Source organism: Stegodyphus dumicola, chromosome X1 (assembly GCF_044657685.1).
Source record: "Stegodyphus dumicola isolate Sdum_Otavi_A_Nest chromosome X1, ASM4465768v1".
NCBI lineage: Eukaryota > Metazoa > Arthropoda > Arachnida > Araneae > Eresidae > Stegodyphus > Stegodyphus dumicola.
The window spans coordinates 229,067,186-229,087,179 of NC_140780.1; the positions used below are offsets into that span (position 1 = coordinate 229,067,186).

The 19,994-nt window shown below is 33.2% G+C and overlaps 1 protein-coding gene across 1 annotated transcript in view; it reads right to left on the reverse strand.

Annotated features, from left to right (window-relative positions):
• LOC118199079 (putative glutamate receptor) overlaps nucleotides 1–19,994 on the reverse strand; it is an 80,821-nt gene that overhangs the window by 50,561 nt on the left and 10,266 nt on the right. The window contains exon 5 of the mRNA XM_085808254.1: nucleotides 14,092–14,250. Coding sequence (XP_085664380.1) covers nucleotides 14,092–14,250 — 159 coding nt within the window. The remainder of the gene's footprint in view (nucleotides 1–14,091; nucleotides 14,251–19,994) is intronic.

Consider the following 19,994-nt stretch of genomic DNA (forward strand, 5'->3'; position numbering starts at 1 on the left):
TTAGGTATTTTTGGAAACAGGTGAGACGAAAAATTAGCAACGCCTTCGCCGGGAATCGAACTGCGGACCTCTGGAATACGTGCCCAGCGTGCACACCACCACAACACGAAGGCATGCCGAGAAGATGGGAGAAATATTTTATATACTCTCCCTTTTAAATGGTTGTGGAGAACCATCATCCAACACCCTTTTAGTTCGAGCGCCACTGTAGAGATATTAAGTTATTTTTTAAAGCAAGAGAGATTGAAAAATATGCAACGCCTTCGCCGGGAATCGAACCGCGGACTTCTCAATTACGCGCTGAGCGTGCAGTCCACTGCACCACGAAGGCTCGCTAAGAAGGCGGGAGAAATACCTTATAAAGTATTATGAAGGCGGGAGAAATACCTTATAAAGTATATAATACTTTATAAGGTATTTCCCCCGCCTAAGTATATAGTACATTATAAGGTATGCAAGTACTTTATAGCTTGCTCTGGCGCAGCCCGCAAAAAGACCATAGGGCGAGGTAAAGTCTGCCAGGAGGTTCGCACTGAGTCCCTCATATCATATCATATCATAGTACTTTAGAATATAATTTAAAAATGAAAAATATAAAATTACGACAAAACTGGTAATAAAAATTCATAATTAAAAAACTCAAAAATTATATTAGCCCACCAGCGGCCGAGCGGTAAAGTCGCTGAACACTGGTAGCTCGGTCCGAGGTTCGAATCCCGCGAACGGGCTGACTGCACGGGCGTTTTCGTGGTTTTCCCCATGTGTAACGTGTATACGAGCTAGTTTCCCTTAGAAAGTCCTCCATGAAGGCATCCCTCCCCTTAGGCAGATAGCCCTAGTGTGCTTTGCCGTAATCTCAATAAACCAAACCAAACCAAACCAAAAATTATATTACACCAAACCAAACCAAATCAAAAATTATATATCATCAGAAGCAAAGTTCTTTAATATTGGCACAAAATTTTAATGCATCAAAATTTAGCAAAAGATAATCCAAAAAGTCTGTGTTCATTCAAAATGTATTCTAAGGAAGCTGTTTCTTCACACTGAAATTTAAATTAACGCATTTATTTAAAAAAAATTCAGTGATGAAATGCACAAAAAGTTTAACATTTTCAAAAATGCAATTTTTGGCATTAATAAATGTTTAACAGTTAGACATGAATTTATTCTTCAAATTAATATTCATGGAGATCTAAAATTATTCACTAAAAGTTTCGTTAATAATACCATTTCTTTACTAATCATCATTGAAAATTTTAATTTATCGGATCACTGGAAATGAAATGGCAGAATTTACAAACGCTCACAAATGCAGTCAAAAATAGATAAGTAAAATAATTAATTAAATAAAAAATGAATACTTGCAGAAAAGGAAACAAAAAGACTTATTTAATCAAAGTAATTACCCTACAGCATGAATACTTTGCTATTAGTAGGTGCCTAGCTGTTTATGATATGTTTGAAAATTTCCGTGTCGCTGAAAATGATGGAACTTCTGAAGGTGGATACCTGACAGGTAGATAAAACATTGTATCTTGATAGAAGGATAATTCACTGGTTCTTTCGGGAAACATTTTCCAAGTACCAAAGAAATGATAATCCATTGGCAAAACGTTTAGGCATTAAAGATGATGGATTAAGAGTTTCGTTACTAGTTTGTGTGTCAGTTGTACAGTTCTTAGCGCGATACAGTGTTGCTTGGAATAGAAATGCGCCATGTCAGCCACTGGTAGAAGTAAAAGAAACACACCGAATAACAGCCGCTGGTTGTATAGAGAGCATAGGCGTTTGTATATAAATTGTGTATATGCTCCATGAACTACATTTTTACTGTCACGACTTAAACGAATGCAAGAAAAATGAATGGCGAATGATACACGAAGAGAATTCCATGCTATGAACGCCACTGTTGCATTTTTCGAATGCAGTTATCTTTTCTAATTTTTTTCCAGTTATTTTATTTATTAAAAATGGTGATTCTAACATTCCCTTCTATTAAAATTTTAGAATCTTTATCCAATATTTCCTATTTTGGAAATTTTGGAAGCTTAATGTTATAATTTTAATATTATGAAAGTGTTACAGTACAGTTTTTAATACATTTGTATGTGGACATTCGCTCCTACAACACCGCCTTTTCCTAAATCCGGCAACAGCGACAGTAGCGAGATACTTCTTCTAGCTGCGTGAGAAAATGGACAGACTTGCATTCCGATGGGGTTATGACTTGGCATTGGATGTAACTGAACTATGCTGCTCAACGATGTTACTTGATGATATAATTCCGTTTCATGATGAATAGAACTTTTTATCTTACTTCCTTTCACTCTGTACATACCATAATCATGTTTATTCTTTTATTATTAAATACCTTTAAAATGCCACTGCCTTCCTCTATTTTAATCCTAACCTCATCCCACATGGGGGCTCGGCCACGCGAACTCTTTCGACCCCTTGAACTAAAATCTGTTCTTCCCTTCAACTTTTAAATCCCCTAGACTACCATATAATATACCGAGTATAACTACAAATGATGGACTACTGTGGAATAATATCGCAAGATTCCATTTGTTGTGATTCGTCAGCACGTAAGTAGAGCTAATTTTATTTAATGAAGTAATACTAATGAGGAAGTAATATTCTTTCAAGTTATTATGAATATTTGATGACGCCTCTTTATGAAGTTGATTTGAAGAAGCGAATGGCATTTGATTTTGATGAAAATTCATTTTGTTTTTAAATGATTATTACTTTGAAGAATTAACACTTCCGTTTTCGAATTTGATGTTGATGATAATTAATTAAACAGTGTTGATGAAGTTTAATTGAATAAACTAAAGGTATTTGACTTTGATGAAAATCCATTGCCGACTATTTAAAGAATTGTGATGTATTAAAAAAGTTACTTTGAAGAATTACTTTCGTTTTCGAATTTGGTGCATAATTTCTTATTTCTTGTGATGCCTATATTTTCCAAGGACTGTACAATATTATTTGAAGTTATTAATTTTTATATCATATCTTAACGTGAAATTCTATTTTCCATTCTTAACATAGTCTTATATGAAGATTCGTTTGACGATATATTTTACCATTTCTTTGAATCATATGTTCACAATTTCATTTATGATTTTTGAGTGTTTTAACATCATAGTTATAGTGTAATATACTAAGAAGAATTAATATTATTGTGAATAATAAGAAAAATTAACATATTTTGTTGTGATAATTTCTGAAACCAGATAAATAATATTTGATGAAATCGAAACATACATATTTTGTGGAATTTCATATTTGGTTAAAACAAAACTGATAAATAATGGCTACACTTAACGATTATCCCAACATTGCACAGTCATTAAACACTGCCAGTACCAAACATATCAAGCTTTTACATCGTTTAGTTTTTGGCTCAGATGGTGATCGGCAGAATTGTGCTAGGTTACGCAATTTTTCCGGTTTTCCCAAACCATTTAACTTTGAAGGTACGAAACAAAAAGTTATCAAAGAATTTTCTCTCACAGATTTAATTGCCATATGTAGCGTACTGCATTTAGAATTTTCCACCGATATTGAGAACTGTGCTAATAATATTCTTACGAATCTAGCTGATCTCTCATTATTAAAATCAGATTCCGCCGACCACAGCGACCTTGAAGAAGAAGCTTGGGTGCAAAGTTCACCCTCGACGCATAGCGTCGCCCAAACAGCCATTAATCACACTCCGGATGAATCTTTATGTAAACAAATGGAGGCAATAATCTCTCTTGAAAGTACGCCTGCAAATTTATTGGTATCAACTAACCCGCAAACATAGACTGTTCCGTTCCAATGTTTTGGCTTAAAAGACATTGTTGATTTGATCAAAACCTTTTCCTCTCGGGAATTACAGCGTTGAAACTTTTATTTCTGACATAGAAGATATTTTTAATCTCTATGAAATCACGAATCCTGTACACCAAGTAATTTTTGTTAAAAAATGTCTTACAGGTCCAGCTTTAACATTAATAAGATCAATTCGTGGAATTACTAATTGGGAAACAATTAAAACACCATTTATTAGATGAATTTTCGGAAAACATTTATAGCCTTCAATAACATAAAATAATGGAATCTCGTCACATGAAAACATCTGAAACCTTACAAGAATATTTTTAGCTATGAGAGACCTCGCATACAAAGGTTCTATGGATGATTCTTCTTTGATTGATTATGTTATTAATGGTATTCCTGATTCATCAAACAATAAAATAATTTTATACGGTTGTAAATCCATTCCAGAATTTAAAGAAAAACTGAAGATTTATGAAAAACTCTTTAACAGTTCAAAACATTTGAAGCAAAATACTCCAAAGAAATTTACAAATTCCTTTCCCAATGTTAAAACTGATGCTAAACGTACATCAGACACTCAACCAGTATGTTATTCCTGTGGTCTAAAAGGACACAAACGCATTAATTGTACAAATAAACCTAACGACAAATTCTGTTATGGCTGCCAAAATTATGGTCACGTTCATTCCAATTGTCCCATACGTTCTGGTAGTTCTACCACGGAATCTGGTCCTAATTGTTCTACATCTGATAGTACTGTAAATGCACTTTCTGCTCAAAATTTTTCTAAACATCCGATGCATGTTGATATTCAACTTAAAGGAACTCAGTTAACTGCTCTCTATGACACTGGATCACAAGCAACGCTAATTAATGAGCAAGCATACCGCAAAATTGGTTCTCCACCATTACATCCTTCCAGAATTACATTCTCAGGACTTGGCCGAGACACAATTCACAGTATTGGTTTCTTTCAGGACTACATTCAAATTCAAAACACTATTTTACCTGCTAAAATCCATGTAGTAAAAAACTGTATGATTCCTCTTGATGCGATTATTGGAACAGACTTTTTGCAACAAACACGATTTACATTTGATAAAGATGGTATTCATTTATGCAACAATAATAACGATCAAATTTTTGTTAATGTTGCTAATGTTACTCATGATCACACATTTCCACCTGATCTTTCACACATCTCAAAATCGGAAATTCTCGAAGAAGTTCAACATATCATTACTCCTCACAAACCACACGAAGTTAATACTGCTATGGTAGATTTTCAGAAAATAACAGAAAATGAAATTCAGTTGAAAAACAGTTAAGGAAAATGATAATGATGATGCACATGACGTTTCAGAATTGGATTTAGATGATGACAATTTGCATTTGGATGATCTCGATGACAAAAATGATGCTGATACCAATCATGGAGCTCATAACGATGATGTTGATGAAGATGGTGATGACGCAGACGACGACATGGATCAAGATCATGATATTGATGAAGACGACAATCATAACGCTGATGATGATGATGGCACTCATGAAGCTAATGAAGATGGTGATAATGATGCTGATCAAGATGACTTTGCTGTTGTTGATGATGATCATGTCAATGATGATGATGATGTCGCTCATGAAGCTAATGATGATGATGTCGATAATGATCCAAACGTGCAGAATACTGAAGAAACTGAAAAATAAACTGAATCAATTTGAACAAGCATGTGCTGATCAAGCAAACGAGAAAACACCTGCTAAAAGTGCAGAAATTCCCAAAGAACAGAAAAATAATCCAAGGAAACTACTTGTCTCTGACATTCCAGTTGAAGCTTTTGAGGCAAAAAAGAATGCAGAAATACTTGGACGAAAAATTACTGTTTCATACATTTTATCTGCTTCAAGCCCAAAGAAACGCAAGAAGAGAGCCTGGAAGTATAAACGAAGAAAATTTAAACGAACTTCAAAGACATGGAAATTGCTGACACAGCATGATGATGAAAAGGCTGCATTATACATTGAAGCTCAACGAAACCTCCTCCGTTTACAGCAAGCACATATACGACAGTATAATAAACGTCGCAAACCTGCCTGCAAATACAAACTTGGACACCAAATGCCAATCCAGCCTGAACTGAAACTTCCACTTGGACTGAATCTTCGACTTGAACTGAAACTTGGACTTGAACTTCGTCCCAAATTCTTCGGTCTTTATGAGACAGTTGATCCCTCTGATTATTACGAAGTACGAAAGATACGCCATGAAGGAACCATTGTATTAACCTGTACTGATAAGATGAACTGGTGGTGCACAAAGCTAACATTCGCCACTTGGACATTGATTTTTTTTCACTTTCTCTGCTTTTTGTTTTTTTTTTCTTTCTTTTCAGATCAACCCCCAGGCGAGGACGCCCGGCAAAGCAGAATGGCCGTGTGGACATTCGCTCCTACAACACCGCCTTTTCCTAAATCTGGCAACAGCGACAGTAGCGAGATACTTCTTCGAGCTGCGTGAGGAAATGGACAGACTTGCATTCCGATGGGGTTATGACTTGGCGTTGGATGTAACTGAACTATGCTGCTCAACGATGTTACTTGATGATATAATTCCGTTTCATGATGAATAGAACTTTTTATCTTACTTCCTTTCACTCTGTACATACCATAATCACGTTTATTCTTTCATTATTAAATACCTTTAAAATGCCACTGCCTTCCTCTATTTTAATCCTAACCTCATCCCACATGTATTCTATTGTTTTGAAAACTATTCAACAATAAAAAATATTACATACGTATTAATTAATCAAAGAAATAAAATAATTCGTGATGTATGTAAAACTGTCTGACCATGCCATGGAAACTATAATATTAAAAGGGATCCTGTTTGAGGGCTCCATCTCCCAACTTGCAGGAGGCTCTAAAATTTCTTAAACTGGCCCTGGTCCGAGCCTCATAAATTGCGTTAATACACACTGGAAAAAAAAGGGGGGACAGTTCTATATCTCTCGTTCTACTGGGCCGATTCACGAAATTCAAATTGCGTTCTTTATGTCTCAAAAGCGCGACTTAGGATATATATTAGATTCATATATAACACTATTCTAACATAGGTATTTTGACACAAAATCGGACTTTTTCTGAAATAACATACCATTTTATTTATTTATTTTTTTTTACATATTTCGATTCTACGACTCAAATTATGCCTAGATACTAAATTTTGTAAAATTTGGTGCGAAATTTACGGAGAAATTCAACAGTTTATGTTGGCGCTTTTTTTTCAGTTGCGTTTTTTTTTTTCACTTGGCGAACTTCTTCACATATAACAACCTATTTTCCTTTCCCTTTCTACCTCGTGCGTGAGGGGGGAAAAGTCACATTCGTTTCTTTTTTCAGATAATGATCTGTATATTATATTTTTAATTATAATTGTTATTATTTTAAGTATTTTTTCTTTTTCGAATTTCATTTTAATTGTTTAAGTTGCATGGTTTCTTTCGAATAACTGTTTTAAAAATTTCTATTTACTCATTCGAGCTGCGTAGTTTAAATCAAAGGTGCATCGTTTATTTATTTATTTTTTTCAAATAGTTTTCTTTATACTATACTTTTAGTCATAGTTACTACTTTAGGTAATTTTTAAATTTTTAGACTTATATTTTAATTGTTAGTGTTGCATTGTCTCTTCAGATAATTATTTTAAAATTTTTTATTTATTCATTCGAACTGAGCATTTTAAATATATTTATTAATATAAAATTTCCAGAATTTGATTTTATTTATTTGAATTGCGTTTCTTTCGGAAGAAATACTTTGTAACCCAGACTACGATGCGTCTGTGCATATATTAAAGGAGAAAGTACAGTAAAGCACAGTTAACACGCCTTTCAATGTTCCGTTCAAAAAAGATATATATATAAATAAGAGAGATGTATAACCGACAGTTTAACTTAGGATGACTTACATACACTGCTTTAAACAGTTTTATCATTATGCCCATTGCTTCACACAATTTTATCCTACATTTGGTTTCTTAAAATGTTATTCATATTTTAGTCAAATATTTTATTTTTGAAATCGCAAGAATCAAATATCGTAAGATTAAAAAGTTTTAAATAAAAAAATAATACAAATACTAAATTTTATGCAAAAATTTATTTTGTCTTCTCTGTTTCTTCAGGCATTCTGCTCCATTCTTGCTCGTTTTCTTTAGGCATTCTGCAAGTATATTAAAAAACATCCAACTTTTCGAAACATCTTGGTATTTCTGACAATCATTTTAAATAAAGTTATCGCCTTCCATTTCATAAAGGCCCACAAACGGCCCAGCGGTAAAGTCGCTGAACACTGAACCACTCCGGGGTTCGAATCCCGGTAAACAGACTGGTTGCATGGGCGTTTTCGTGGATTTTCTCATGTGTAACGTGTATGCCAGCTGGTTTCCCTTAGAAAGTTCTTCACGACTGCATCCTTCCTTTTAGGCAGATAGCTCTGCTTTGCCGTAACATAATAATCCAATTCAATCCATCAGTATTTGGTCATAACCTTTATCAGTCTTTAGAGGCTAAGCATTTTGAAGGTATGCGATAAAAGGAAAGACTGGTTTCATCAAGAGGTCTTGGTTTATGTGATTACGGCAAAGCCTTGAGGGCTATCTGCTTAAAGCGAGGGATGCCTTCGTGGAGGACTTTCTAAGGTAAACTGGCTCGTATATACGTTACACATGGGGAAAACCACGAAAACGCCCATGCAGTCGGCCCGTTCGCGGGATTCGAACCTCGGACCTAACTACCAGTGTTCAGCGACTTTAGCGCTCGGCCGCTGTTTCATCAGGAGGAAAAAAAAGTCTTTAAGTGACATCCACATACATCACTGGATAAACTCCTGAATCTTCAAATAATTCGTGTGTGGTGTGGTGTATTTAATTATGGCAAAGCACACTAGGGCTATCTGCCTAAGGGGAGGGATGCCTTCAGGGAGGACTTTGTAAGAGAAACTGGCTCGTATACACATCACACATGGGGAAAACCACGAAAACGCCCCTGCAGCCAGGCCGTTCGTGGGATTCGAACCTCGGACCGAACTACCAGTGTTCAGCGACTTTACCGCTCGGCCGTCAAACAATGCAACTGATAAATCATGGGATTCTCCATTTATGATACGATACGATGTTCTATAACGTAATTTAAATTTATACAACCATATAGTCTAAAACCAGTCGCTCTTCACTTTAATCTGCAATGATATCGTTTTTGTCTTTTCTGTTAACACAAGCTCAATTGATGGTATTTGCTGGTGTACAGTCCAAGTGTTTTCTCTTTGAACACCTAAATTCTTTGAAGTATCCTGAAAGTATATTCAAAAGCGTCCAACTTTTTGAAACATCTTGGTATGTCTGACAGCCAAATTTCCGTGCAAAATTTTGCTTACTTTTCTCCCTAATTTTCTTCTTTCCTTTTACAGTTATTTTTAGTGTTCACACAAGAAAATTAAGATTTTTCGATTGATAGACTAAATTTTGACATAAATTTTGCATTCTTGTCAATTTTTTTAAAACATTAATTACATTAACTGCGTTTTAGCTGAAAACAGCTTTTCATTTTCTAGTCATTTTAACTATAAATAAAGTTTAACGCGAAGCCCAAAGGATAAATATTTTAATTAAAACAATTTTTTCTAAATGACAGAGGAATAAAACAGTCCAGCAGTGTTTATTCTGTACCACCGAGTAACCCGATTCTTATATCGGCTGAAACAATCTAAATCATATTAAAGATCCTGTTTTTTAAAATAATCTATAACGCGAGAGAAAAATTAGCTTCTTTAAACATTCTTTCTAAGAGGATTAATATAAAAATTTATATTTTTATATATATTTTTAAAGCTTGGACCTGAACCAAACTGTCAAACTTTTAAAGTTTAATTTACATGGTGGTTATAATTAAAGTTCCACTTTGAAATGGTCATAAAAGGAATACTACCGGACCAAATGTTATCAAACTTGGGAATCGTGTAAAGGAGGTTATGGGAATTTATTTTTCGCGGGGAAAAAAAAAAAAAAAAGAGTTCAAAAACTCACCACCAGGGGAAAAATGGTGCTGTATGCAATATTGTTAAATGAAATAAGACATGAAAACATCGGTTTAAAATGTGTTTAATCGTTTCCGAAACGTGTTACAAGGTATGTTTAATGTAGCGTCCAACATTTTCCGAAAGCAAGTTAAATCCTGTTACTGCATTCTGAACAGCAGCTCTTAGCATATCAGGAGGAATGTTACGGACATGTTGGTGTATCACATTTTTCACTTCTGCTAAATTGTTTAGATTATCACCATAAACAGTGCTTTTGAGATAATCCCATAGCCAAAAGTCAGAGAGGTTGAGGTCTGGAGGGAAGAGGTGTTAATAAAGTAATCAGAGTGTAATAAAAATAGATTATAGATTTTACGCTGATGCAACTTTTTGTATGAATGCACAACATGTAATGGAAGAGAAGGCTTGTAGAGATCTGTTTTTGACATGCCTCTAAAAGTAGATGTTATACTCCTTTTGTCTCTTCAATGTGAAAACACGTTCCTTTGAGAGGCAACTTTAGTTTTCGGGAAAGAAAAAAAATCACAAGAAGAAAAATTTGAAGAACATGCAGGACGATTGAGTACACATACTTATTTTCGGAACACAAGCGGTTCTCCGACTGGTTATTGAATAATGAAAAGATGCATTGTCATGCATTACAAAATATTTGGAATACGTTTTCTGACTGAATAACGTAATTTTAAAAGTCATCTGCTTAATTCACAGCCATTTACAAGTCAACTACTCGGGCAATTGCAGAATCGTTTTGATCCTGAGCTTGTAAGACAAACCTAATATCACTGGATTTAAACACTTCTTGAATCTTCCGAGAACATTCCTTCTTTAGGACATATTCCAAGAATATTAAGTGAATACAATTATTGCAAAAGAAATTGAATATTCATTTGCACTTCGGCTTGGTAGTTTACTAATGAGTTAACAAAACTTAAATTCTGCTTTTTGTGTCGAAGAATACAACAATAATTTAAGTATTTACAAATAAAATATTAAATTGGAGATTTAATTGGAGCCTCACCAGTTGCCTAGCATTTTAAGATTGTTAAATACTAATTGTTTGTTGTGAAGTCTAATCCAGGCTGCATGTGTTGGTTTTCGTAGTTTTCTAGGTTCTCTGTGAAAGCATCTTAACCAAAAAGCTCCCATATTCTTTCTATGTTCAAATAACCAACTCACCTAGTTTAAGCTCGATTTCCAACTGAAGTTACTAGCAAAACCCGAATACTCATTCAACATCATGTAGCTTGTCAATCGGGAGTAACATGAAAGATACGGCGCCAATAATTGAATTGCTGTTACGGTACGCTGTTTCTAAACTTAGATGGTCAGTCCTTAGTTAAATGTAATTGATTTGTAACTTCTACTAGAGCTGACGGTAAGAATTGAAGTGCAAATAAATAATATCGTGTGCAATCTTGATTAATATAAAATTAGAAATATTTGCATAGAAAAATATTAGCATTCAGACAGAAAGTTTTTGAAATATTTGCAATTTCTTTATAAGAAAGATTTATTAATAACCGTAATAATTACTTATTATATTACTGATGATTAGAATTCAGTTCTGGACAATTACATTCTAAATTAGAATTTTAAGGATATAATGAAAATACACTACGCATAAAAATACATTTTAGAATAAAAAAATGAGTTGATTTTTTTTATTTTTGAAAACTTCTTAAATTCATTTAATAAACGTCGTACCCTGGTTGTTAATTGAATCCAGAACGTTGAGTGTCGTTTATATAATTATTCTTACTTGTCCACAGAACCTGCTGACTTATCCAGCCAGTAAGTAGCTGCAGATCATTTCTACATAACCATTGAACTTCCATTAATTCGGCCTCTAGGGGGTTGTATGTTTATATCATAATTTGACTTTTATAAAAATGATGATTCTAAATCTTATGTTTCTATAAAAATATGCTGTGCTTTAAAAATATGGATGGTAGTATCAGCCGTTCTTTCAGCCACTTCATCAGCAACAGCTTGTTTAGAAATAAATTATGCAGGTAATGTCCTAAAATATTTTCATAAAATTCAAATAAACATCAAATGAAAGTTGTCAGTTTCAGACAATTCGATTTAAACGAAGTTAAAGTAAAGTAGCAGACGATAAAACGCCGAAGATAAAAATTTACTCTTACAAATATTAAAAAAAAAAAGGAAGAAAAAGAGAAATTAAAAAAAATAGTTAAATATTTGTGTAATATCATCTATAATTAAAAAAATAGGGTACTTTTCCGTTTAGCCGGCGCAAGCGATGAAGTCGCCAGTAATGGTACAACCGATGCCAAACGGAATATTCTCGCTGGTAATCTTTTACGCCTCATTTTCAAAACAAGTCGCCGCTTTGTCTTATCAGATTGATTGTTTATTTTTATCAGATAATTCAGTTTTATGTCTAAGGCCATTTTCGGTACTTAAGTCAATCAGGATGCAATCACAGCGCTTACCCGAAACCGAAAATATAGAAAAGGTAAAAATCAAGGGTTAAATTCATCAATTCTAATGAGAATGCATTAACGAAGTAAAGCACTGCAGTTTTACATAATTTCTGTGTAAGCTATTCGTACGAATTGAAATATTTCTTGCATTTAAACTTGTGTTCCAAATTAAGATTTAACTTGAAATTAATGTAGATAATTACTGAGAGCATTAGATTTTTGTAGAGTAGTTTACGTGAGATGAGATCGCTTGGGTTCACGTGATATGAAACGGCGAATCGGGATGTTGAACCATGAAAGCATAGTAAATTCTTAAATTAATGTCTTTTTACAAATTTATTGTCTTCATTTATTGGCTTTTTATAAAATTTTAAGCGATATTAAAATGTTTATGCCTTCAAAAAAAGAATTCTTAGAACTAACATTTTTTAGATATTTTTTATGTGTATACCGTATGTTGTCGCCAATAAAGTCTGCTTGGCGAGATTTGCGCCGGCGAAACGGAAAAGTACCAAAAATAGCTTTTCATATAGTATTAATAAATATTTATTACGCATCATTGAGGGAAAAAATTTCATATAATTAATTCTCCGTAAAATTTTATTTGAAATTTAAGGTTAAAAATAGCTGTGGCAATTCACTGTAACAAAAATCCATAAACCACATTTGGCGTTATTATCGCTCACAAAAAAAAAAAAAAAAAAAAAAAAAAAAGATGCCAAATTTCAAAACGCGAAAATATATAAATTCGTGTATATATCAGAAAATTTTGAATAAAAAAGTCTAATTTTTTGCAGGTATGCTTAGAAATACACCTACTTTAAGATGGTAAAAATTTTATAGGTTATAATTCAATAATGTTTACGAAAAATTTATAAAAAATATTTAAAAATAGAAATCTAAAAAATAAAACACAAAGAATGGGTAAATTGTTTTGGAATGAAAAAAATTTCGAAATGTGAAAGGAAAAATAAAAAAGTTCAATAAAAAAATGATATATTAATAAATGTTTGCCAAATTCAATTAACACTGAGGAGCTAAAATTTTGAGAGCTAATATTTTAAAAACTACTCGTACGATTTTTACCAAACTTGGCATCTGGCATAATTTGAGTAGTAGAATCGAAATATGGAAAACAACTGGTATGTTACTTCAGAAAAAGCCCGATTTTGTGTCAAAATACCTATGTTAGAACAGTGCTAATATATATCCTAAGTCGCGCTTTCGAGACATGAAAAACGTAGTTTGAATTTTGTCAATCGGCTCAGTAGAACGGGATATATAGCACTGTCCCATTTTTTTTTTGAGCAGTGTACCTATTAACAGTTATTTAATAACAATCATAAATCAAAATAGGCCGAAAATGCTTTTTTATCACTTCCATTTATCACTGAAGAAACAACTGCCAAAATAAAAGTGCACTCTAAATAATTTGCTCTTTGTACACAAGTATGATATTTAAGCAGAAATCTGAAATGAATTACAGTGGTAATATTTTAAAAGCTTAACTAATACTTGGAATTCTGAATCTATATCTTTATTTTAGGTGATATACAAATATTGGTGAATAGTCTAGTAGATTATAAATACAAGGTAGAGACTAACTTAGAGATCACTTGGCCATCTCACATGAAAAAGTTTCATTTCAGTCTTTCCTCAAAACCATACTCATACACTATTTAAAAACAATTCAGAGTGTTCTTACTTGAACTGGAAAAGGTAAAAGAACAGCATATGTCTTTGGCTTTTCCTCTGGAGTCTTGCTGATGATTACACTTTTTTGTATGTCAAAAGGGTAAGAGAAACCACAAGCTGCAAATCTTTGTGAAGTTACGGACACACAACCTGATGCCATGTCAGCTTCCTTCATAAGAGAAATGACATATTTATTTATGAAAAAAATGGTTCTCTTGGTGCATTATATAAATATCAGAATAAGATTTCAGTAAAGATACAAAACATTTTGAATTACGTTCCTGCTATTTAAAATAAAACTATTAGTTTCGTCAAAGTGATTTACTTCATAATGATGCAAAGATAATAATTATGAAATAGCTGGATGAAGTTGTGACAACAGAGAACAAAATTTTCTTCTCATATTTTTTCTGTCCCTTACAAACTCTCATATTGTTTCTATCCTATGTGCTGCCTTTAATGTCGATGAGTGGTAGCTAGTCTTGAGTACCCGTTATTTTGAAACCAGAGGATTGTCGTGTCCAGATGGGGAACGGCATGTTCAGCGATGTAGTAGTTCCGGCCTCTTAATTCAAGTAATATCTTCCTCCCACTGCAGGCTTTATAATCTAGAGAGCCATAGACAAGGATAGCCGATCCGCCGTAGAAATGATATGTGGAATATTGAGGGCCTAGCAGTACGTGGATTAGATCCTACTGTCCCGTATGTCGCCATTCTTGTGTGGGATTTTCGGTGTGATAATCTAGCAGGACGTTAACCATCAACACTTGGATCAGGCTGTCCAAGACTACTCACGTCATGCCGAGATATTTCCTCGCTCTGAAGATATATCCGCAGTAAATCATACATGAGACGAGTCGAAATACCTTTATGTTAGCATAAATTTAAGTATTTTGCATAATGAAACTCGAAAGGCATACGAAACGAACGTGCGCAAAGGTATATATTGGCGAGAGAAAGTAAAGCTCGTGTGCAATGCAGTATATTTGATTTTTCACCCTAGCTACTTGTACCTGGCCAAAGGTCTAATCCAGTAGTACTTTCTTCTCTTTCAGGTACGATGGCAAAGTATGTTCCTGTTTATTCTCCTTTTTATTGCCTAATATAGGTAAGCCTGATGATATTTAGTACTGATGAGGATTCTATGTAAGTTATTCTTTTGAATACTTCAATTTTAATGTCTGTGAAGATTATTACTTTTTGTTATGCTTAAGTTAAGCAAAATTATCCTATTAAATAAAGATTTCGTAGTTAATCTTTTTGACTTATGATTCTTTAATTCTGTGCTTGAGGAAACGTACTCATTATGCCTTCAGTGCTAATGCACAACCAACAAAAAGATTACGAGACTGAGAAATTGAAATTTTGTAATGTTGTAAGATTCCAGGGGCATAAAGTATTTAAACTCTTTGTTGAAAAAAAAAAAAAAAAAAAAAAAAACTAGTTACAAAGTTTATAAGAATAATTGTAACAAGTAATAATGTCTATTCTAAAAGAATCAGTTTGTATAGAAAAATTAACAGATGAAAATTATTCAGTGTGGAAATTTAAAATAAAACAACTTCTAATAAAAGAAGGTTTAGACGATGTTGTATTCGAAGAAAAACCGGAAGCTGATACTGATATTTGGTTAAAGAATGATCGTAAAGCTAAAGCTTTAATATGTCTAAACATTTCGGATTCGCAAATTATCCATGTATTGCATAGTAAATCTGCAAAAGAAGTTTGGCAGAAGTTAAAATGTGTCCATGAACGTGTAAATTTAACAAATAAGTTATTTCTTCTTAGAAAACTATATTCCATTAGATATAATGAAAATTCTAAAATGCAGGAACATATCAAAGGAGTACTAGAGTTGGCTGAAAAGCTGCATAGGTGAAGAAATTAAAGAAAGTAACTTAATAGCAATACTACTATGTTCTTTACCAAATTCATACAACTCCTTAATAACTGCAATAGAAAGTAAATCGGAAGCTGAATTGTCGCTAGAATATGTTAAAAACAAACTAATAGATGAGTATTGTAGACGTGTGGAAACTAAGAAAGTTCAAAAGTACGATTCAGTTGCTTTAAAACGTAAAAGCGAAAATAAACCAAAGTATGTTACACAATTTTGTACTTAATGTAAGAGAAATAACCATACGATAAATGACTGTTTTCATTTAAAACGCAACGCTAGAACTTCCCCGAAAACAAATGTAAATAATAGTAAAGGAATAAATTATTCTCAAAATTATAAAAGTAATGCATGCCAAATAGCAAATACGCAAAGTGTAGAAAACATAACAAAACTTAAAGAAAATAAGTATCTTAAAAGTATTGAAACTGAAAATTCGCAAATTCAGTTTAATCAAGTTCTAAAAGTGGAAAATAAACATGAAAACACGCAAACGCAAGAATGGGTTATCGACTCGGGAGCTTCAACTCATATGACGAGTAATAAGAATTTTTTCTCTCAGTTAAATGACTCTAATAAACAAATAGTAACTGTAGCCAATGGTGCTAAATTAAATTCTTATGGTATTGGTGAAGGTTATTTTAAAGTTCGAAACTTAAAGGGTCAGGTTACACAAATAAAGTTAGAAAATGTATTGTATGTACCAGGTTTAGATAGTAATTTACTTTCTGTTCAATCTGTTACCAATAAAGGTTGCATTGTTACATTTGATAGTAATAAGTGTTACATAAAGCGTAACAATATACTCGTAGCCGACGGCAACGCTCAGCAAGGTTTATATAAATTGATCGTAAACCCAATTGATGAGAAAGCATACTTAGCTAATAATGTTTCATGTTCAAATACGAACTGTATACTAAAATGGCATCAAAGATTAGGCCACAGAAATATAGATGCCATAAAAACACTTGAGAAAAATGATTTGGCAGACGGCTTTAAATTTGGCAAATGCACTTATAGTGTGGAATGTTCTACTTGTGTAAAAGCGAAACTAACTGAAACACCTTATCCCAAAACTAGTTTTAGATCTAAAAATCCACTGGATTTAGTGCACACAGATGTGTGTGGGCCAATTGAAGTCAACAGCTTAGGAGGGAAAAGATATTTCGTAACTTTCATTGATGACTATTCGCGTTATACTCAAATTTATTTTATTACTTCAAAAGATGAAGTATTCGACAAACTTAAACAGTATGTTGCATCGACAACAAATAAATTTAAAAAGAAAATAAAGGTTCTCAGACCCGACAACGGTACAGAATACTGTAACGAAACTACTGAAAATTATTTAAAGAAACTCGGCATTTTTCACCAAACTTCGGTTCCTTATTGTCCGGCACAGAACGGCGTCGCAGAAAGGAAAAATCGCTCTTTAATAGAAATGACAAAAGCTATGCTAATAAACTCTAAATTACCGAAAGGATTCTGGGCTGAAGCAGCAGCTACTGCTGCATATCTTCAAAATAGGTTACCAACTAAAGCCACAGATAGAACACCATATGAATTGTGGAATGGTAGAAAACCAAACTTAAGTCACTTACGAGTATTTGGCTGTAAAGCATTTTATTATGTGAACAAACAAAAACGGCGTAAATTCGACAACAGAGCTGAAGAAGGAATATTCGTAGGATACGATTTACGAAGTAAGGGATACAGGATTTATGTAGGTGGAAGGAAAATAATAGTAAGTAGAACTGTTAAATTTTCAGAAAATGCATTTTTATCTGACAAACATGCAGAAAATAATGCTGAAGATTTAGAATTAATTCACTTCAATAACTCGCAAGAAGATGAAGAAAATAATGAAGAAACATTTCTTGGCGATGATTTTACAGAAGATTCAAAAAGTTCCGAAGAGTTAATTAAATGTGAAGAAAATGTAGAAAGAAGGGTTTCTAGCAGATCAACCAAAGGGGTCCCACCGGAAAGATTCTCTTATAAAGCAGAAGACGAAGAATCAATCTTACTTAAAATTAAAGATCCAGAAAGCTTTGAAGAAATTCTAAACTTACCAAAACGTGAACAAGAAGCTTGGATCAAGGCTATGCAAGAAGAAATACATTCTCTAAAAGAAAATGAAACCTATAAACTTACAGAATTACCACCAGGAAGACATGCAGTAGGCAGCAAATGGGTGTTTAAGACAAAATATGATGAAACTGGTAAAAATATAAAATACAAAGCACGCTTAGTAGCCAAAGGATTTACTCAAAAATACGGCAGTGATTATGATGAAACTTTTTCACCAGTAGTGAAACACACTACGATAAGAGTTTTCTTAGCATGGGCAGCGTATAATAATGCCAAGGTACATCAACTAGATGTTAAAACAGCTTTTTTATACGGCAACTTAAATGAAGAAATATATATGGAACAACCAGAAGGATTCGTGGTTCCGGAAGAAAGACATAAAGTTTGTAAATTACAGAAGTCGATTTATGGTCTCAAACAAGCAGCTAGGTGCTGGAATGCAGAAATTGAAAATACACTGAAGAATCTGGGGTTCAGTCAAAGCAAAGCAGATCCGTGTCTTTTCACAAAAGTGGTTCGTGATAAAAGAATTAATTTAATAGTGTATGTTGATGACATCCTAATAAGTTCTACAGAAGAAGGACTAATTCTTCAAACAATTAATGATTTAAAGAAACGTTACCAAATAACGCATCTTGGTGAAGCTAAATATTTCTTAGGCATGGAAATAAATCGCAAGGAAGATGGAAGTTATCTCTTATCACAGAAAAATAAAATAAATCAACTTGTCAAGCAATTTCAACTTGAAGAAGCGAAACCCGCCAGCACACCAATGGAAACGAACTATTATAACCTAAACAAGGAAGAAAATCTCCTAACTTCAAATGATAAATTTCGCCAAGCTATTGGAAGTCTTTTGTATATATCGTCTATCACAAGACCAGATATCACAGCTTCAACTCACCTACTCAGTAGAAGGTGTAATAATCCACGTCAAAAGGACTGGAATGCTGTTAAAAGAATCATTAGATACTTAAACACGACAAAGAACCTATCCTTAGAAATTTCGTCGAGTGAAGAACCTAATATTACAGTTTATTCAGATGCTGATTGGGGACAAGATATTGAAGATAGAAAATCTACATCAGGAAGTGTTATTTTATTAGGAAGGAACTGTATTTCATGGTTTTCAAGAAAACAAACTTGTGTTTCTTTATCCTCAGCAGAAGCTGAATATGTTGTACTATCGCAAGCTACGCAAGAACTATTATGGCTATTAAAATTAACAGAAGATTTCAATCTACCCCAAACTCTACCGATAAAGGTATTTGAAGATAATCAGTCTACTATAAGACTTGTAGAATCTGAAAAATTCAGTTCACGCACTAAACATATTGATACAAAAGTTCATTATATACGCGACTTGAATAACAAAGGAATAGTAAAACTTGCTTATCTTTCAACAGAGCAAATGATTGCTGATATTATGACTAAACCAATTCCTAAAGCTAAATTTCAGTTTTGCAGGAATGAATTACAATTGGTATGAGTTTCATTAGCAAAACAGGGGCAATGTTAGCATAAATTTAGGTATTTTGCATAATGAAACTCGAAAGGCATACGAAACGAACGTGCGCAAAGTTATATATTGGCGAGAGAAAGTAAAGCTCGTGTGCAATGCAGTATATTTGATTTTCACCCTAGCTACTTGTACCTGGCCAAAGGTCTAATCCAGTAGTACTTTCTTCTCTTTCAGGTACGATGGCAAAGTATGTTCCTGTTTATTCTCCTTTTTATTGCCTAATATAGGTAAGCCTGATGATATTTAGTACTGATGAGGATTCTATGTAAGTTATTCTTTTGAATACTTCAATTTTAATGTCTGTGAAGATTATTACTTTTTGTTATGCTTAAGTTAAGCAAAATTATCCTATTAAATAAAGATTTCGTAGTTAATCTTTTTGACTTATGATTCTTTAATTCT